This window comes from Perissodus microlepis, chromosome 12, assembly GCF_051167445.1.
Source record: "Perissodus microlepis isolate ML-2025 ecotype Zambia chromosome 12, ASM5116744v1, whole genome shotgun sequence".
Taxonomy (NCBI): domain Eukaryota; kingdom Metazoa; phylum Chordata; class Actinopteri; order Cichliformes; family Cichlidae; genus Perissodus; species Perissodus microlepis.
Window position 1 is genome coordinate 18278589 of NC_140472.1, and position 22390 is coordinate 18300978.

General features: G+C 41.5%; 1 protein-coding gene across 1 annotated transcript; it reads right to left on the reverse strand.

Annotated features, from left to right (window-relative positions):
• Positions 1–73: 73 nt before the first annotated feature.
• pes1 (pescadillo ribosomal biogenesis factor 1) lies at positions 74–21206 on the reverse strand. Its single transcript, XM_084945564.1, has 15 exons — positions 21038–21206; positions 20773–20852; positions 19165–19318; positions 18877–18986; positions 18451–18622; positions 18269–18358; positions 17823–17939; positions 17652–17729; positions 8102–8191; positions 2805–2935; positions 2588–2713; positions 2093–2277; positions 955–1118; positions 697–864; positions 74–456 (listed from the first exon to the last, which is right to left on the reverse strand). The coding sequence occupies exons 1-15, from the start codon at positions 21059–21061 to the stop codon at positions 382–384; spliced, it is 1764 nt and encodes a 587-aa protein (XP_084801690.1). The 5' UTR covers positions 21062–21206; the 3' UTR covers positions 74–381.
• Positions 21207–22390: the final 1184 nt, after the last annotated feature.

A 22390-nucleotide genomic window follows, 5' to 3' on the forward strand; every position in this document is an offset into this window, starting at 1 on the left:
CCTCAAGGATAAATAATCATTTTTCAATATGGCGCCAAGACTAAGAGAATCATTTCTTCTTAGAGATGCAATATCACAAGTAACAGGTTTAATTCAGTCCGTTTAACTGTAAAATGTTTCGGTTACAGATTTTAAAATAAACAGGAAGTTGTATTGTACAATACAGAAATGTGGAGCACAGATCAAATAAACAGTTACTTTTACAATAATAATCACACAACTAGCATTTGTGACAACCTGCGCTGTTTGAAGTTCTGCAGAGGTCATTAGAGTGCATGTAGCACGCAGAGCTCTACTACACTTTCAGGTTTTATGGTATGCAAACCTGCAATGCACTGAGCCTCAAAGTTAAAAACAAAGTCAGTCTGAAGAAGGCACCAGTTATTTTCGGGCCTTTTTCTTTTTTGCTTTTTCTGCATCATCGTGAGCCTTCCTCTTGGCAGCAAGCTTGTTAGCCTGTAAAAAGAGAAGGAGCCCAGTTAATGGAAGATACTCAACACCAGTTACGCAACCATTTTTAAGCTCAGTGAACTCAGCGGGGGTCAACGCTGGGCTGCGCCGTTCTCTCCGCAGCGGCTACATAATACTGGTAAACACTGTGGCCTGAGATAAAATGCTCAGTATCAACACTAAAATATTCAGTGTTAAAGCTTTTAGGTTGAACAAATATTCTTAGCGAAGCGGCAATGTACGCACCTCACGGACTTTTCTTTTCTTTCCAAACATGATTTTGTCATAGAGGTACTTTTCCTTTTTCTTCATCATCATGATGGCCAGACGCTTCTCCTCTGCTTTCTCCTCCTGCTCCAAGCGTGCCTTATTTTCTACCTTCAGCTTTCCAGGTGTCACTTTGACATGTAGAGACTAAAAGGGAACGAGACGAGTCAATAAAGACTCCAAAAGATGACTAAAAAATAAAATCAGTGACAAAGAAAACAGGATCTGACATATCACCTTGCCCTGGGATCTTTGTTCTTCCATTTTCTTAAGGTTTTTCTCTTCTGCTACTTCCTCTTCATCATCCTCTTCATCACCATTGTCATCCTCTTCTTGTTCTTCTTCCTCTTCCTGTTCTCCTTCCTCCTCCTCTTCTTCCTCATCCTCCTCTTGTTCATTGCCTATAAAAGGAAGAAAAAGGAATTATTTAAAATTAGTGCTGCTGACATTTCAATCCTGTGTGCCTATATTAAATATTCACGCTGTGAATATTCATCTTTTATTTTCGTTACTGTGTGATGCCAAAGTGGCTTTTTAGGACTCTGATCAGATAAACTGTAACCTCCACAAGCTGTCTCGCTTACAGTTCTTTTAGTAAATCACAACATTTCGATCCAGCCACCAGGAAAAATTTAATCATCCAATTAAGGAATGCTGGCAGTAATTAATCACATAATCAGACCATCAGAACAGTTTTGTGTTAAAGTCTCCAAAACAACCCAAAAAAGGAAGCAAATTATTAAACTTTTTAAATCAATCACAAATATCAATTACATCCATTCAGATTAAGAGAGGCCGTGAATGTCTATTTAACTCTCCACATGACATTTTAAAAATTCTTTTATCCGTTTTCAGGTTGTTACATGGCCTCGCTCCAAACCACCTCTCTGAGTTGCTGCACTTGCACTCCCCTTTCCTAGTCGCTCAGATCAGCTGACCAACTCCTTGTATATGCCGAGGACACAGTGCAGGCTCACAGGGGACAGGACTTTGGTGTAGTAGCTCCCAAATTGTGGAATTTGCTGCCATTTCACATTAAACAGGCCTCTTTAAAAAAAAAAAAGTTTTATTCAAGTGTGTTTTTCTTCCTACGTACAACCCTTTGCTCAGTGGTTGTTCTTTATAAATAAAGTTGGCTTAACTACTCGATTATGTACAATACTCATAATTTTATGATGTAACAAAATAATGACAAGAGACCATGGTTAGAGGTTATGGTTATCTTATAATTTTCCCTCCTATGCATCTGTTGTTCATTCAGATCTGAAAGTATTTTTTGTTTGTCGTTTTTAAAACTAGGACTCTGATCAGAGGGAAAAAGTCAGTGTGTATGCAGGTCACGCCCACAATTCACTGAGATATAACTGAACCACACCTGGTTTTTCTCCTCGCTGTAAGGCCATCATCTTCAGTTTCTCTGGAGGCACATAGTCACCTTCCTTCTCCTCCACAAACGGAGACAGGTGAGGGGGTAGAGTCACCCCAAGGAAATAATCCTCCACAGGCAAGAGAATTTTGGCATTGACACAGTCGTATAGCCACTGGGGTTGGATGTAGTATCTAAAACAAGCAAAGGTTTCGAAAATCATCTGTTATGATGGCAAATAAGTGCATATTTTCATGCGTCTACTATGTAATAATGAGAATACAATCTTGCTCTTTGGTGAGGATTTTTTCTGCTGCAGGATCAAGGGGTGGGGGGATGGGATGGGAAATATTCCAGTGAAAGGAGTCATTGTAAAAGTGGGTAATGTACATGAATGACACACTTCCTGTCTCTAGGATTACGAATTCTATGACAAAATCAAATACCTCTATAAGAAAAAAAACCCCCTTCCCATACATGATGAAAAGCACAGCATTTCTCTACCTGTTGATATACTGTTTGCCAACACTGGGCCTGTCAATAATTTGATGGGTGATGGTCTCATCTGTCACATCGTATGTGCTACCAATGCACACAGACTTGTCCCAAGATACCTGACCTCCAAAACACCTGAAAGGCAACAGAAATACACAAAAGTGAAAAAGTCAGCTTCAGGCTTCCGTGGACGTTTCTTTGCTTCACTGTAGCATCTCTCGCTCACCTGATGACGAATGCCAGAGACTCTCTGGGAACTTCTCTGTTGAGGTAAAACTTGAGTCCCTCAAAAAGCTTCTTCTGAGCTTCTTGCTGTTTCAGTTCCTTTTCCCTAGCCTCCATCTTCTCCATGTCCTCCTGTAGCGAAGAAATAAAGGGAAAACATCTTCAGGGAATTTCTATTTACAATTAAATCAGAAAAGTTTAAAGTCATTGCTTTAAAAACAAGCCAACAACTAAAAGATGATTTTTTATTTTTTTATTTTTTTTAAACAACTTCCAACTTGTTGATGTATTATGGTGTCTGATCCATGACAGAGGAATTGTGCAGCTAGATTTATTGGGATTACAACCCTAAAAGAATTCCAAAAGGCAAATGTAAAAAAATCTATGTAAAAAGTACAACTCACAACTCGACAATTAATACATTTACTTATCTCTGAATTTAAGTTGCTCAGATTTAACTAAAGAATCACAGTCAGGTTCAACAAACTGTCTGAACCGGTGTTAAATTGGTCAGCAATGGTGATTAGTAGACTCTTTGTTATCTCAGCTGGAGCTGATGCACTTATACATAAAACAGTTGTTGGTGGCATCTGATGACCAATCCCAGACCTGTCTGGAGACTGAAATTTAACATATGAAAAGCAATTTAAAACCAATAAAAACATGTGACATTTAATTAAATAATCAAGGGTAAAAGCAGAAACTGTTGTGTTGTGACAATTTATATCACACTGACTATGCATGCTTTGAAGTCTAATAGAAACGACTACTCAGATGTTGGATAACCAGCTTTAAAGTACCTTATAAATAAAGTTGGCTTGGCTACTCTATCATATGTATAATACTCAAAGAATACAAAATGTAACCGAGTGTAAGTGCAGGCTTCATCACATAATTTCCTTAGGGATTATTAAAGTATTCTGATTTTCTTGCATCTTTTTCCACCAGCTTAGCTTGTGGTGTTTGTTGCTTGCAGTATTACCAAGCTACTGCTATGCCTCTGCTGACTGGCTATCTTAAGACAGCAAAAACATTAACATCTCCATAACCAGCTCCTTCAGAGCCTAGACATGGCTTTGCTTGCCTCAAGATGTGGCACACAGCACCACTGCCTATTCATATGGGTGGCAGCACTAATTGCATGCATATGGAGTGGATGACCTGGCTTGCCATGTGCCAGTAACAAATGGAGTTCAATGGTCCACAACTAACAGACAAAGTCCTAGTGGTGAGATGCACTGTATTATCCTAAAATCACCAATCAGATGCCACTGATAAGCAGTAAGCTACGACAGCTTGCCCTTGGGTCTATTTAGACTCATGGATGGCAGAAGATGATTTTAAAGGAATGCAGTTTATGTTGCATCCCCGTGGACCCCCCAGCTCTGAAATGCAACCATGGAAGTTTGCAGCCAGTTTGCTCACTAATTCCAGGTTAGGAGAATTGAATTGGCTTTTTCACCCACAAAAGACCTTGAACATACTACACCTATATCTTGAAGGGTAGATGGGTAGACACATTGTGACCTTACTCCTGACAACCCAGGAATAAAGTCTATGGGACCCTGAAACACCTTCAAATATTAACCTAGCCAGCGGGCAAGCCCCAGTGAGATGCTCCACTCTGGAAGCAAAGGAACTAGAGCATCTTGTAGACGGAGCTGGTCTTTGTGAACAACAGTGCAACCTGTACTTCATCAATAGGAAGTACAGGTTCCTTTATTCTGGTCAGCCTGAACACTAACCACATAACAGCAAGGATTACCACAGCCTCACTGACTCCGACTAGAGAGTAATACCATCACTGCTCGTGCACCAACTTTCTAACTATAGACTACAGCTACAGTATCATAAATGAACCAACAAACATCTTTGAAATTTCATGCAGCCAGCAGAAAACCACTCATCAAGGGATTACAGTTCCTTCCTCTGAGATTATATGTCTGTGATTGAGACTCATCAGGGAAAAACCAGAGGGTTTAGACTGTCTCTAAAAAAACCCAAAAAAACCCAAAAACCACCAAGCCCCAAAGGACCAGGGGGTGTAACTTTCCAGGAAAAGTGACAGGTTAGTAGGCCGCTTTAATAATGTGCAGATCTTATCTGTTACGTTCTCAGAACACACAGAAATAGACCGGATAAGATTCCAAAGCTCAGGTAAAATTAATACACCAGGAAGTTACACCTCATGTCTAAGTAATAATTAAGTCCTGAAGTTCCCTGCTTTGTAGTAAAGCTAATGTCTCAGAAGCACTAACATTTTTCAACCTAACTGCACAGCAGAAGAGAAATAGACAAACAAAAAAGTTAAATAAAAATATGTGCTCATCAGGCATGTAAAAAGTTTGAAAAGAAGACATATCTATAAGATCAGCCACAGTTTCCACAGTTGATCTGTTAATGCCTTAACCCCTTAAGACCGGTCGGAGCGGGCACGCTCCGTTTTGCGCAGCCATTTTTAAATTCCTGTAGAACTGGAATCACATAAGCTAGCACAATCATTTTTTTGCATATGAAACCGGAGGAGTTGTACTTGCATCTTATGCATTCAGCTTGTCCTATGACACGGGTTCCTTCCACATATAGCTTTGAAAATAAATTGAATAAAAAGCATTTGTAGCAACAACAACATAATATTCCAGAAACACGTTTTGCTGATCCGATCAGCTGTTCATAACACTTCCTACGTTGGAATAGACGTCAGCATGTCCGCCATTACCTGCCCGAATCCGGAAGTGATGTCATTTTCGCGGAAAATGTAGTTTTTTTTTTTACCTTCAGGGCCTTATTTTTAAAAGTCATGTTTGACTTTTCCGTATCGTTTCTGCGATGCTTCGAACAAAAATTACACTGCTGGAAATAGTTTATTTTGATGCACATGCTGTTTTTTTGGGGGGTAAATTTGCATTATATTTATTTTCGTTTTTCCAGCAGTATATAAAAATTGGTGTATCTTAAAAAAAAAACAAAAAAAAAACACAACTATGAAGACACTCAAAATAAATTTCCTGTGGTTGGAAACTATTTTGTGCAACTTTTGTGTATTTAGTTTTGAGGGATAAACTTCTTAAATTTCTCTAACTAGAAATATATGTTAAAAAAAAAAACCCAAAATAATTTTCATTTTGTAGTTTATTGCACGTTTTTGCAATTTATGTAGTTACTATGCACTTAATGCATATATATTATATAAATTTGGGCTATAACGGTTGTATTGACATATAGCAACTTGAAACAATCCCAAAAATGGCTCTACAGCATGTAAAAATATAAAGATAAGCTCTGGCAAACTTGGCTCTATGGTAGGTCTTAAAGGGTTAATAAAGCACTTTAGTCTGAAAGCTGTAATGTTGAAAGATCATTCAGGTGAGTTGACTTGAAAACTTTAGAATAACAGATTGTATTTTTATAATTTTTTATTCATAAAATTCTCCTGATTAAGTGCCCATGCTTGAGCAAAAAAGTTTTTCCCCCTCTGTAATTGAAAAATTGTTACACAACTGATTGTTTCAGTGGATGAAAATACTGTTTTATTAAACTGAGAACGTATTACTAAGACTTAAACTTTTTAATAAAAATTAAGAAACCCAACAAACAAAAAAAAGAAGCAAAAAAGCAGAACTGTCCTTTTTGGCAAAAAACCCAAAAACACACACACACAAAACAGAAAATTTAAATAAATAAATTAAAGCAGAGTTTGAACTACCTACTACTACTACTACTACTACCTATAATTATAAAAAAGTAGAATGAATTGACAAAAACAATTGTTAACTTCAAACCAGTCAGTGACAAGCTTCCCAGTATGAGAAACATATCGTCAGTAGCAACCAAACAAAGCTGTAAATCCCTTGTATCACACCTTCAAAAGATCAAATGATGTAACCATTAATGTTTAACCTTAGAGACCAATTAGAGCAAAAAGAAAGAATGAAAGTATTTTCTAAGATAAGATAAGACTTTAATGATCAGACGGGGGGGAATTTGTGCGTTATTACAGCTCATGTACAGATAACAGAAGAATACAAAAATATAAATCCAAGAATACCAAGAATATAAAGCCAAGAAATACTAAATTAATAAGATGATACACTATATACAACGGTAGCTGAGGTTCTATGTACACTCATACACAGTATGTGTTATGGATAGAGGGTTGTGGAAATATGCAAGTAATAAATTCAACTATTCTACTACTACTATCCCTATGTACGTAACATATCTATAAGTACCTGTAAGTATAGGCATGTACATGCACACACACTCAGAAAAAAAAAACTTAGGAGAGTTTTCTCCAAGCATGACATCCCGGTGCATTTCAGACCCAGCAACACGCTCAGACAAAAACTGGTTCACCCGAAAGACAAAACGCCAAAACACAGACTTAACAATGTGGTGTATGCTGTACAGTGCAGCGAGGAATGCCCAGACCTCTACATTGGAGAGACCAAACAGCCACTTCACAAGCGCATGGCACAACACAGAAGAGCCACCTCCACAGGACAAGACTCAGCAGTCCATCTGCATCTTAAGGATAAAGGACACTCTTTCGAGGATGCCAATGTTCACATTTTGGACAGAGAGGACAGATGGTTTGAAAGAGGAGTGAAAGAAGCCATCTATGTCCACTGTGAGCGACCATCTTTGAACAGAGGCGGGGGTTTACGACACCAACTCTCTGCCATCTATAATCCAGTTTTGAGATCCCTTCCCAGACACCTTAACGCCCACTCACATCCTGGGCCATCTGACCTCAGGAATTCGCATGATAAGGTGGGGCCAGGTTTCACAATGAACACACCCGAAACTCTGGCTGATTGGGACCCACACCCAGTTTCACACCTTGGCTCAGGCGATTAGAGGATCATCAGGGGGTCCTTTTGTCCCTCTGTGGGGGGATACTCCCACTAGGTTTATATCTGGGACTCTCCACCATTTGACCTTAGAACTGAAGAAGCTTCTCGGATGAGAGGTGAAACGTCTTCAAGTAACTTAAAGAAGTCCAGACGCTTTTCTTTGCAAGCTCCTTTGACTACGATGACCTGGATGACTGAGAACCTTCACAGACAAGTGGAAGCAGACAAAACCAACGAGCACGCATGCTACAAACTTTACCCGAGCCATTTACCATGACACCAGAGTATCGCACACACGTCCATAGATTTATAAGAGGCATTATGCATGAAGTGGTGATCTGTGTGTTTTGATTATATTTCTCAATAACAAATAGTTATGCCTTGCCTGAGTAAATCAAAAGATACATGTGATGTGTCGTGTTTTGCAAGTTAGCTTTCTTACCCCTTCACTGGGAAACTGGTCCAGTTGAGCCTCCTCCTCATCTGCAGAAGAAACCACGCGTGCCAGACTGGCACTCAGAGCTGACAGTTTCTGCAAAATCAAAAACAAGGTAAGCACAAGTGTTAGCATTTACACCTCAATGTGTGCGTACTTAATAGATTTAGTTAGTTTGGTCAACAGTTTAATTTAAGCATGAGGCTTGTTTCTTTAAAAACATGAGTTCACACAATTTCTCTATTAGCATACTGAATGCTTTTAGGTAGACTACATGTTGAGCTCTAATTAAAGTGTCTGAAATGATATAGGGCAAGACCTCATGTTAAGTGTACTGTATGTGTAAGTTAAATTAATACACTTACGAGTCACTTTATTACAGACACCTGTTCACCTGTTATCCAAGATGGCGCGGCCACGTCCAGACGCCTTCCTGACCGCTCCGCTCCGACTATCCACTTTTGTTTTTTACTTATTTTTTGCTCTGGTTTACATCCCAAAATCCTCTAGTCTTATAGTATACGACAGCGGATCACTTGTAAACATCGGTGACAAGGTTGCACATCTAATCTTGGACACTTTTAAATCCGACCCTTCCTGGCCGCCAGAGATTCTACGCGGCGCGGAGAACAACAAAGGACGGGCCGCTCATCCAAGGCGCAGAACAAAGAAGCGCCGGGGGAACCGCGCTGGCATTAGGAACAGACTGAGACAGCAGGCGCATCGCGCACCACTGCCCAGTATCCTACTGGCCAACGTACAATCCATGGAGAACAAGCTCGATGACCTAAGAGCAAGGGTCACCTTCCAACGTGACATGAGGGACTGCAACATTCTGTGCTTCACGGAGACATGGCTGACCCCCACCGTGCCGGACCGTGCCGTAACTCCGTCGGATTCATTCTTTGTGCTCCGCGTGGACAGAACGGCAGAGTCGAACAAAACCAAAGGTGGAGGAGTGTGTTTCATGGTAAACAGAAAGTGGTGTGATGCCAGGAGCATTTCTACTCTCTCCAGCGGCTGCTCGCCACATCTGGAGTTCCTGAGCATTAAGTGCCGCCCTTTCTATCTGCCCCGTGAATTCACCTCGGTCATCGCCACGGTGGTCTACATCCCACCCCAAGCGGACACAGGTATGGCTTTGTCCGAATTACATGATGTGCTGAGCTCGCTTCAAAACAAGGACCCGGGCGCAGCCCTCATTGTAGCAGGAGACTTTAATAAAGCGAACCTCAGACAAGTCATGCCAAACTTTTACCAGCATGTCTCGTGTCCAACGAGAGGGGATCGAATTTTGGATCACTGCTACACGCCATACAAGCAGGGCTACAAAGCTGTCTCACACCCGGCTTTTGGAAAGTCTGACCACAACGCCATCTTCCTCATTCCCCAGTATAAACAAAACATACGGAGGGAAGACGTAACCACGAGGGAGGTAAAACGGTGGACTGCCCAATCAGAAGCTACGCTACAGGACGCACTCAACGACGTCGACTGGGACATGTTCAGAGCATGCGCAGTCGACATCAACGAGTTTACGGAAGTAGCAGTATGCTTCGTCAATATGCTAGCGGAGGAGATTATCCCCACTGCGAGGGTCACCACATTCCCAAACCAGAAACCGTGGATGGACAGATCGATCCGCACTGCAGTAAACGCCAGGACCGCCTCCTACAACGCGGGTCTCGCCACTGGCGATATGAGCGCCTACAAAGCGGCCTCATACGGCGTGCGGCGCGCGGTGAGAGATGCCAAACGCCGGTACCGGGAGCGTGTGGAGTCCCGCTTCCACCAGGGCGACACACGGAGTATGTGGCACGGACTACGCACCATTACGGACTACAAAGCCAGGGACACTGCGCCGATCAACGCCGACTCTGCATTCACCAACGAGCTGAATCAGTTCTACGCCCGTTTCGAGGTTAGCCAGGCGGCTAATGCTATCTACCGCCTGAATACCGAGGACAGTGACATCATCAGCGAGAGACCGGTGACCAGCATCGCGGAGCATGACGTCCGAGCGGCATTGAGGAGAGTGAACACAAGGAAAGCGGCGGGGCCAGACGGCATCACCGGCCGTCTGCTGCGCTGCTGTGCTGACCAGCTAGCAGGTGTGTTCACTTACATCTTCAACGAGTCCCTGGCGAAGTCTGTGGTCCCCACATGCTTCAAAAGATCCACCATTATCCCTGTGCCCAAGAACAGCAAACCCTCATCCCTGAACGATTACCGGCCAGTTGCACTGACCTCGGTAGTAATGAAGGTGTTTGAGAGGCTGCTGAAGAACATCATCTCCTCCTCCATCCCAGACACCACAGATCCGCTGCAGTTCGCCTACCGATCCAACAGATCCACAGAGGATGCCATCGCCCACGTCCTGCACACCACCCTCAGCCACGTGGACAAGAAACAGGGTAACTATGTGCGAATGCTGTTTGTTGATTACAGTTCAGCGTTTAACACAATAGTGCCCTGCAGACTGTTCACAAAGCTCAGGGATCTGGGACTTAACAGCCGTCTATGTGCATGGGTGTTGGACTTCCTCACTGGCAGAACTCAGGTGGTGAGGGTGGGTAGATGCGTCTCTAACAGCATCACCATCAACACAGGAGCACCTCAGGGATGTGTCCTCTCGCCACTGCTCTACTCCCTCTACACTTCAGACTGTGTGGCCACCCATGGCTCCAACACCATTGTGAAGTTTGCTGACGACACAGTGGTGTTGGGTGCCATCTCCAACAACGATGAGGCGGCCTACATGGATGAAGTGAAGAATCTGGCATCATAGTGCCAGGACAACCACCTCCAGCTGAACGTCGGCAAGACCAAGGAGCTGGTGGTGGACTTCAGAAGGGGTCAGCACAGAGACTACAAGCCCATTATCATCAATGGAGCTCCAGTGGAGAGGGTGCAGTCCTTCAAATATCTTGGTGTCCACATCTCCTCAGACCTGACATGGGCTGCCCACATTCAGGTCCAGACCAAAAAGGCTAGGCAGCACCTGTATCACCTACGACAACTGAGGAAGTTCAGGGTCTCTCCAAAGATCCTCAGGATTTTCTATACAGGCGCTGTGGAGAGCATCCTCACACAGAACATGACATCGTGGTTTGGGAACAGCTGTGTGAAGGACCAAAAAGCTCTCCAGAGAGTGATCCGTACAGCAGAACGCTGCTGCAGGATTGCTCCCCCCCCCGCTTCAGGACACCTACACCAGGAGATGCCGGACTAGAGCAGCGCAGATACTGAAGGACCCGTCCCATCCTGGCAACAAACTGTTCCAACTTCTGCAATCTGGTAGAAGGTTCCGCATCATCCGGGCAAGGACAGAGAGACTCAAGAGGAGCTTCTATCCCCAAGCCACCCGGGCCCTAAACACACACACACCCGCCCTCTCACATCATCTATAATTGACTGAGACAGGACTCTCTTCCAGACACTCTAAACCAAGGCACAATGTACATTTCAAATTCCTTTAATTTTAAATATGTTTATATTGTCTATTCTGTAAAATAGTCAGATGTCTATTCATATTAATGTACAGAATTCACCTGCTTGCTGCTACTACTGCACATTCACCCAATGTATGTATGTATGTATATATATAAATAATGTTCTTCCTCTACCCCCCCCCCCCCCCCCCCCCATTTTTGCACATGTCGAGGAGCGTGTCAGGCTACATTTCACTGTGTGTTATACTTGTATAACTATGCATGTGACAAATAAAGAGCCTTGAACCTTGAACTGTTTATTTATGCAAATACCTAATCTGCCAATCACATGGCAGCAACCTTTCTTTCTGGCCAGGCTGGTGATGGCAAGGCAACAGAAACTTGAATAACCACTTATTACAACCATGGCAGAAGAGCATCACATCAATTTTGTGTAAACAACATGAAAGCATGGCTCCATGCTTCTTTGTATCAATAGCTCAGTGGCGAAATAATGTGGGCCCCTTACCTGGTCATCATTTAAACCCCACAAGGTAGGATATCCAATCTTTAAGTGATGCCGCATGAACCCTGCTTCTGGGTACTCTGCGTTTATTAAGGCTGTTGGGTTTTTAACATGTTTTACTGCTTTGTATTTTATTCTATTTCATTTGAACAAGCCCCTAAAAAAGTCAGTGATCACTGTCCGCCTGTCTCGGTTTTTATTACCACTAGTCATTTTAATGCCCAGTTTTTATAACCTTACAATGTAACTACAGCCCAGCCCATGCAGCAATATATTAATGACTAACCTCGCATTGTGGATGGATTATCTCAGTTGTTCTCCTGACTGAAGTTTGGTCCGTTTACAGCAGGGGTCCCCAATCCCAGTCAACGAGGACCGGTGTCCCTGAAGGACATGTGTCCTTGATCCAACACAGCTGATTTAAATGGATAAATTACCTTCTCAACATGTCTTGAAGTTCTCCAGAAGCCTGGTAAAGAACTAATCATGTGATTCAGGTGTGTTGACCCAGGGTGAGATCTAAAACCTGCAGGGACACCGGCCCTCACGGACTGGGATTGGGGACCCCTGGTTTACAGCATCCTGCCGTGCGGTTACATTTGTCCCTAACCATCAGGAACCCTCACGTTAGCTTGTAGTGAGTGGGAAAATGTTAGCATTCATCCTCCAGCTTCACTGTGTTTATATTATGCTAACCATAGCTGTGTAGCTGGCCACCACATAGTACATCATTATATACCAGCTAGCTAGGACTGGGCAATATGGCCCCAAATTCATATCTCGATATTTTTTTAGCTGGATGGCGATATACGATATATATCTCAATAATTTTTTTTAAAGTCATAAAGTAAGAAAAGAGAGTTCTTAGTCAAAGCTGTGTCCCAGATGTCACACAGGCACTTTTGTTAACATACAGCATATATGTACATTAAAAAAATTACTCAAAAATAAATAAATACATTATTAAATAATAATGCTTGATAAATAAAAGAAAACAATGTTGTTGTTGTGCATAACAAAGCTCACAATTGTGCAGTCAAAATGTAAACTAAAAGATGCTGAGCATAATAACAAAGAGACAGATTTCGCAGCTGCTCTGTTCCGAAGTTCTACTGCGTGACTGACAGCCTGGAGTTTGAAATCCGCTTCGTGCCATTTATGGTCCTTATACACACAATACGGTAATAGACTATGTGCACGTTAGCATATGCTACTTCCGGTGCGGAAACTCCTGTTGGGAGCTTTGTTTCCGGTGTCCTATTCGCGCCTTGTTTACGATCCAAAACAAGTTAAGCAAATGAATGAATCAAGCGGCGATTTACATTTCTATAGATGTCTTGGGCATTTACCCAATAAACCCCACAACCTACCCGAGTATTGCTGCTGACCATGCCCATCCCTTTATGACCAGTGTAACACTCTTCTGATGGTTGCTTCCACCAGGATATCACACCATGAAACAAAGCTCAGATCATCTAAAACTGTTTTCAACCTGAGCATGACCATGAGTTCACTGCACTTAAATAGCTTATAGAAGTCAGCAGATCTCAATCCAATAGAGCTCCACTGGGATGTGGTGGATCGGGAGATTTGCACCAGGGCTGAGCAGCAGACAAATGCACTAAAATCTCTGAGGAATGTTTCCCCCACCTTGTTGAATCTATGGCACAAAAAATTCAGGCAACTCTGAAGCAAAAAGGAGGTCCAACCCAGGCGTAACGCAGTGGTTCTCAAACTGTTCACAACAAGTACCACCTCATAAAATATATGGCTCTTGAAGTACCACCCCTATGACCGACATTAAAGTACAATAGTATAGGCCTACTTAACACCATATACAGTTTACACGAAACAATTTTATTTCTTATATGAATGTTATTTATTTTAACTGTCAGAAACAGAATGTGACAAGTGATGATAATAACAACAACAACTGTACTGCATTAAAACATTCACAGCAGGTAGGATATCCAATCTTTAAGTGATGCCGCATGAACCCTGCTTCTGGGTACTCTGCGTTTATTAAGGCTGTTGGGTTTTTAACATGTTTTACTGCTTTGTATTTTATTCTATTTCATTTGAACAAGCCCCTAAAAAAGTCAGTGATCACTGTCCGCCTGTCTCGGTTTTTATTACCACTAGTCATTTTAATGCCCAGTTTTTATAACCTTACAATGTAACTACAGCCCAGCCCATGCAGCAATATATTAATGACTAACCTCGCATTGTGGATGGATTATCTCAGTTGTTCTCCTGACTGAAGTTTGGTCCGTTTACAGCAGGGGTCCCCAATCCCAGTCAACGAGGACCGGTGTCCCCGAAGGACATGTGTCCTTGATCCAACACAGCTGATTTAAATGGATAAATTACCTTCTCAACATGTCTTGAAGTTCTCCAGAAGCCTGGTAAAGAACTAATCATGTGATTCAGGTGTGTTGACCCAGGGTGAGATCTAAAACCTGCAGGGACACCGGCCCTCACGGACTGGGATTGGGGACCCCTGGTTTACAGCATCCTGCCGTGCGGTTACATTTGTCCCCAACCATCAGGAACCCTCACGTTAGCTTGTAGCGAGTGGGAAAATGTTAGCATTCATCCTCCAGCTTCACTGTGTTTATATTATGCTAACCATAGCTGTGTAGCTGGCCACCACATAGTACATCATTATATACCAGCTAGCTAGGACTGGGCAATATGGCCCCAAATTCATATCTCGATATTTTTTTAGCTGGATGGCGATATACGATATATATCTCAATAATTTTTTTTAAAGTCATAAAGTAAGAAAAGAGAGTTCTTAGTCAAAGCTGTGTCCCAGATGTCACACAGGCACTTTTGTTAACATACAGCATATATGTACATTAAAAAAATTACTCAAAAATAAATAAATACATTATTAAATAATAATGCTTGATAAATAAAAGAAAACAATGTTGTTGTTGTGCATAACAAAGCTCACAATTGTGCAGTCAAAATGTAAACTAAAAGATGCTGAGCATAATAACAAAGAGACAGATTTCGCAGCTGCTCTGTTCCGAAGTTCTACTGCGTGACTGACAGCCTGGAGTTTGAAATCCGCTTCGTGCCATTTATGGTCCTTATACACACAATACGGTAATAGACTATGTGCACGTTAGCATATGCTACTTCCGGTGCGGAAACTCCTGTTGGGAGCTTTGTTTCCGGTGTCCTATTCGCACCTTGTTTACGATCCAAAACAAGTTAAGCAAATGAATGAATCAAGCGGCGATTTACATTTCTATAGATGTCTTGGGCATTTACCCAATATATCTGTAAATGATGTTCATCGACTTATCGATATTTTTTCCCCCCGCGCCTCAGAGCAAAAGAGCAAAGGGATTCCCAATGTTATATTTCTCAGCTGTCCCTCGTTTATCGCAGGTGTTATGTTCTAAAAATAACCAGCGATAGGTGAAAAAAAGTAGCCAATTTTATTTTTTGACAGTGCAAAACGTTTCGTGGACATCGTGGACATACAGCACTGCACTTCAGAGTCACACTGCTAGTGATCGATGCAGCGATTCTGTACTGTACAGGAGAGACGTCACGGAGGAGATCGTCTGCAGCGATCAGGACGCAGGACACAATGTGATGTAAAAAAAATAAGCATGCAAACTTGCACTAAAAAAAAAAAAAAAAAAATCTGTGAAACAGCGAGGTGAAAGGTGAACCGCGTTATAGCGACTATACTTGACTAGCTGATATCGACATAACAGGGGAAACATCTGGTTTGACTATTCTTCACCTGTAGTTTGAATGCTGAACATTTGCCTGTTTAAATCATAAGACCAGTCACTATACAGAGATGTGTTTCTGAATGTGGACGATGTGTCTTCTGCATGCAGTAATGCAGTTCTGCTTGTGTTGAGTGATGTAAACAACTGATCGATCTAAACTCTTTAAACGTCAAAATTGATCATTAGATTTTTTTTTATGACACAACAGTGGTGAGAATTCCCACCTTCTGCTCTTTGTAACTTAACGCGATCTTTCCGTTTTCGAGTTTTGGACATGATTTTGGAGTATATCTTCGCAGTAGCGATTGACTGCAAAGTAAAGCTACCGGAAATTTACAACCCTACATTCGGTCTCAAACCAGGAAGTTAGCATTTTCTCGTGCACAGGGTCTATACTACGTTGAAGCACAGTACGTATTACTCCGCGAGGCTCCAGACTACAGTAGCCGTAATGCTCCGACAATCCATCAAGCGGTGCAGCTCCGTAGCTCTACCAAAGTCGTACTAAAACATTTTTTGACAGATTGCTGAGCGCTGTGTACCACATAAAATCAGTTTGCGGTCATCAAGCACAGAATTCAAACACAAGGCGCGCTGTCAACTTTTGAGAAAATGAAAGGATTTTAGGCGTTAGCGTGATTAGCTCGTTAGCACGGTTAGCTCGCTAACACGTTGACGCCGTCCAGCCCCACGCGCGGGGCGATGCGCGGTAACTCATTAACGGAGATTTGCCGTGTCCATCTTGTTGTTGCCTGCAGGTGAAGCGATGGGGGAGGGGGAGTTGTGTTCAGTGAAGGAGAGAAGCGAGGCCGAGTAACGTTGCGTAGAGACAAAAGTGGACGCAAGAGAGGCAAACCTGCGGCTCCACAAGTATAATTATAACGTAACATAGACTATATCGATATAAAGGATATTGTCACATCTTATATCTCGTATAAAAATATATCGATATTTAAAAAAAAAACTCAATATAGCGCCCAGTCCTACAGCTAGCCCAACTTCAGCAACCCTACAAAGCCACTGCTGTTTAGTTTTCTGTCTTTGTTTATGTCAGAAGTGATAGCAGAGCTGTACGTTTTAATTTAATCCCTCAATCAGAACATGGTATCATGGCGTGTTGGGAGTGACTAGTTATCTCCAATCATGCCTTGGGAACATGTATTGCTGTTTAAGCGAGGAAACTTGTGTTATTTACATCTGTTATTGTTGCGTGACTCTTAACTGTTCCTGTTAATGCTACAGTGTAGATGCATTGGCTGACTGAGTGGGTGAGTTCATGTAGGGGGTTATTGAACCTCTGAAGCACTGTGTAGTACAGCGAACTATTCAATAAAGAGCTCCCCCTGAGCTCCCAATGACAACCCCACTGGATATAACCTAGCAAGGAATATGGATCATATTCAGCAGAGTACAAGTCTAAACTTTATAAATGCACATTAGCACATATCCCAGTTTTATGTCTCAGTAAAGCTGAGGGAAAATAAAGACGACTCCTGCTTGAATAACAGAATGCATTGTCTTTACAGATTGGTGAAGCCAGGAAAACAACGTACCCTGTGCTTTAAAAGCTTGTTTTGGAGGTCACCTGGGACATGTTTTTTCCCAAAAAGCCTCAACAACGCTTTTGCTATCCTTCCTGGAGAAGTTGTGTGACCGAGTTCTCTCTGCCACTGAAGTGGTGATATAGTTTTAACAAAACTCCAACGCTGCTTTATGCTGGATGGTTTAAGTGAATTTATTCTGTCACTCTGGATAACCAACAAGCCTCCTTTCAATGTAATGAGCACCACGAACAAAAGACATCAGAGGTCTTTTACACTGTTTAAAACAAAGTGACTCACCTCTAAGTAACTTTCTGAATTCATGGCATAGTCATCCTCACTCTCTTCCTTAGGCTCTGACTCTCCATTACTGTCCAGCTGCAAAATGAGAGGCAATATTAACTGAGGGCAGGTCTGGTTACATATGATCAATTTATCATAAATCCTTTTTTATATTACAGTCCACGATACCTTTGGTGGGTAGACCAAGTTGAGAGAACTGTAGAGCCTGAAACTGACAAAGCCCAGCAGAGTGGTGTACAACTCTGTGAATGTTGCCATTACTCTGTAATCAACATCAACGGGGTGCTGAAAGGGAAACAAATATTAGTTTGACCAAGTTTCAGTGATACATTTATAAGTGTGAGTTCAATCAGAGTCACTTCCAACATAATTTTTAGTATATTCTAATTTTAAAACAGACAAGCTGCTCACAAGTTAAAGCCATCAGCAAAGTCAGTTTTCTTGTTCATAAGTGCCACACATTTTCTGATTCTTAATGAGCAGGCAAGACATTAAGGACAATTTTTTATTTACAATGTTGGCCTGGAAACCTACATTATAACCCAACAGTAATAAAGTGACTGCTTATTATTAGCACTGTCCCTGTTGACTGCAATTTGCCAAACTGCACTTACATCATGGGAGAACTGATATGGCACCACCCATGTAATGAGCTGTCCCATCACCTCAGCCTGATAATATATTCCCTTGATGGAGAGGAAAACCTATCAAAACAGACAAACGTTTAGCACATTACAGAACACAGGTCAACCAACTCTCACAGAGTCAGATCAATAACAGGCTGGTGAACTTGCACCTTTCGGAGAGAACGTGATGCGATCACATAGTTCATCCACTCCACAGTGAGGCGTCTGCACAGCTGGATTGTCTGCACATGACATTTTCCTGTTCGAGCAAAAGTGGAGAAGAGGAAGCACATGCAGAGGGCATCGTCGATATCACGGAGGGCATCAATGAAGGTTGGATACCTGCCAAACAAAGAAGCACAAGCAATATTTATGAGGTTTTGTTTTGACAAAAACATCTTACCTTTGAAATAAAAAAAACAAGATAACTTGCATATTAAAAGCTGTAAAAAAAAAAATACTGACAGACTCCTAAAGACTCTGTTCTACTGTTACCCTACAATTTTAATTTAATTCATATAGTGGCAGAGAAAAAAAAGAAGAAAAAGAGATCAACTATGCCCTCTTATGTTCAGTGTGAAGAATAACCACCCCACCTTTCTCTGATGATGTGATCCAATTTATAGGTCGGCTTGTTCTCTCTCAGTCTTTCCACTGCAGACCACTCTGTTTTTCCATAAGCCTTCTTAAGCTTACGCACAAATATCTACAAAACAAAAATAAATGTTGAAAATAACACAGGTACCAAAAAGATTGTCAACCAAATTTAAATCAAACGATAAACCAAAGACATGATGAGGAAAAACTGATTCAAGCAAAGTGATTTAAATATCCTTTTTATAGAGGTAAAGCACACTAAGGTACTGGTTTCTTATGTAATATACCTTATACTCTCTGAACTTTCCAACAATTGGCTCATGGAGCAGAAAGCGGATGTCTTTGAGCAGGTAGAAGGTCCTTGGGGCTGTAGAGCCCTTGTTCACCTTCTTCTTGTGTTTTGGCTCATGAGGATATATGCCTTTGAGAATGCAAAGTCGCCTGAAAATCAGAGAAGAGAAATTATTTGTCTGCAACAAGGCTCCTTTCTGAGAAAGGCTGGAAATCGAGATTTGGAACAAACTTGGAGAAAAGTAAGTTGCTGTGATGGTGTTTATAAATATATATATATATATATATATATTTATAAAATCTTATTAGGGGGAAAAAATAATAATAATAGTTGACCGGTCCATTTTTGAAAATTTAAATATTGTTACATTTGAATTGCTGGTTTTACAAAAAACAAACCCCCAAAAAAGTAATATTGGCATGGAGAGCAACACTTTCAGAACCATGGATTTATTTTGAAATTACCAACCACTGCTAAATATTCTGATCACATTTACTGAAAATTTAAGACACCTCAGAATTTTTTGTTAAATTAATTTATGCACATTATATGTCAGATGTGATTTATGGATATAGTGTTGATCATAGAGAATATAACTAGGTGCAGATTCATTACTAACTACTAACATAACTTTGTCTCACTAACTTTGGCGTCAATACATTCTTTCTTGTTGATGGTAATGTTTTTACTGATGTGCTAATTAAATTTTGCTTCACTTTCGAGGCTGCATTAATACTTTTTGCATTTCACTAACTAGGAGCAGAGGCAGTGAAAGAGGATGAGTTTTAATGCTGGGGTCAACCATCCAAAGCAACAGTGCACAAGAGAAGTGAAGAAGAGAGTTCAGGGAGGGTGGAAAAGATGGAAATGAGAGTCAGGGGTGATTTGTGGCAGAAGGATAGCAGCAAGAATGACAGCTAAGTATTGCAAGATGGTAGTGAGACGTGCTGTGAAGTATAATTTGGATGGGAGGCCAAGCTGGTAGAGCTGTAGATGCTGAGACTTTCAAATTTACAGTAGGAATGTAAGAATTGAGTACATCAAAGGGACAGCTAAGATTGAGAAGAGACAAAGTTAGAAATAGAAACAAGGCTGGGATGGTCTGGACATGTGTAGAGGAGGAACAGTGGATAATTACTGGACAAAGGATGTTGATGAAGGAGCTGCTTGGCAGGTGGAAAAGAGGAAGACCACAGAGAAGATTCATGGATGTAGTGAAGGACATGCAGAGCGTTGATGTGAAAGGAGGATGCTAGGGACTGGACTACTGTTGTGACCTCAAAAGCCAGGAGCCGAAAAGAAATGCACTTTTGTTTGACCCTGCACAATTGTCTACCTTGTTCAATACAAACGCACGAGTTTCACAGCATTCCCCCCCCCCCCCCCCCCCCAAAAAAAACAAAAAAAACTCACTCACTGAGTTTTAAAGACTTTGCGCCATAAATGGGCCCTCGCACCTTTTCTCACCCAGAAAGCGTTAGCGTTACTATACAATAACGAGAAACTAATACAGTGCCGGCGGGGTATGACTAAATCGTGATTTAAAAAACACACACACACACACACACACACACACGTGTACAATTGCTAACTGCAACGTTACCTGAAATCTGGGAGGCTGAGCTGCAACTTCTTTCGAGCTCTGTTTCTTGTGATGTAGTTGGTGGCAGAGCCGCTCTCAAACTGAAAAACATAGGAAGATGCTCATATTCAACTCAAACGGTATGTGTTAACAAGGCACATAAGCTCATCCGCGTCCAGAAGAATCTACTGTTTGAGAAAAACAAACTTCAGCTAGCTGTTAGCTAACGGGATAGTCAGATTTTTGGTAATAAAACGCCCGACATTACGCGAACACCCACACCAACCTTTTTCTTTTGAAGACCTCCCATTTAGAGACCGTTTCTAACCCTCCACGGAGTTTTATCCAAATGTAGTTGTGTACAAATTACACAATTCGCAAGGGTACACAACAACGACCGACACAACACGCAGGAGATGCACGTGTGGCTTGACATGCGCGAAAGAGAGGCCCAAGCAGTAGGACCCAGGGGTGGGCCGTTTATTTGCCTGTTTACAAAGGAAAGCCGAAGCAGTGTTTGCACGTGAAACATTCGTACATATAAAACTTATACTCATCTTTGGGATTTTGTTGTCCACAACAAACAGCATATAGCCAACATGATGAAAAGCACCTTCTTTATTAAATCCGCAGTCATCTAAAGATAAAATGTCGTGCCAGGAGTAAAGGTTTACATACACTCATCAATGGTGTGCTTTTAATGATTTCTTTGAACTGTTGTTTTTCCTGAGTGGAATGATTGTACAGCACACATCGTTAATGACTTTAAAAACCAAAAGCTGGGTACAGAAGTTTGATTTTCTTTTGCATTTTCTCTAATCCAAACAGTAGATTATACAAAATTGTACATACTGGTTTAAATAAATACATACAGCCCCACTTATAATTGGTTCAATGTCACTTAGCAAGTTACACCTCAGCCTCACACTTGATAGAGTTCAGTTATCTTGGTTTGTTTCCCAGCACAGACCTGACTTATAAGGGTCAGTATTGGACTTTTCCATTACTCTGAGAATTGGTCAATAGAATAAGCGCTTTTTAAAAAAAAATCCTTTTTATGCTGGAAAGAGAAACTACCACTTGTAGCCAATCATTATCACTAAAAATAAGTTCATAGGTCATCATAGAACTGTCAGCGTCATTTATTAAAAGATTTAACCGAGTGTACGTATATGTTTAAGCCTGTATGTATAATTTTGAACCTGTGTGGATTAGAGAAAATCCAAAATAAATTCAAACTTGTGCACCCAGTTCTTGTTTCATCTTTAAAAGCTCAAAAATTATGGCGTTATTTTTGTGCCACTATTCTGAGCGCACGTAAAATAAAAATTGCAGGTGCAAAGGTTGCATTTTGAGAAGAAATTTATTTTGAGCGAAGAAAAGCTAAATTTGAGTGAACAAAATTCATTGCTGCGTGCAAAAAACGTATTTCAGTGTTTGCTATTATCCATACACACACAATAGCAGCCCCTCTTGCTCAGTTTTTGCGCTCTCAACATTTCTGCCCATTCGCGTTCAACTCTTTCTGTACACCGTTATATTTGTGCCACAAAACCAACCAATCACAGACTTGGATGCAAAAAAAATCAGATTGGCTGTTTTGGTCTCCAATCAGCTCGAAATGACGAAACGCAATATC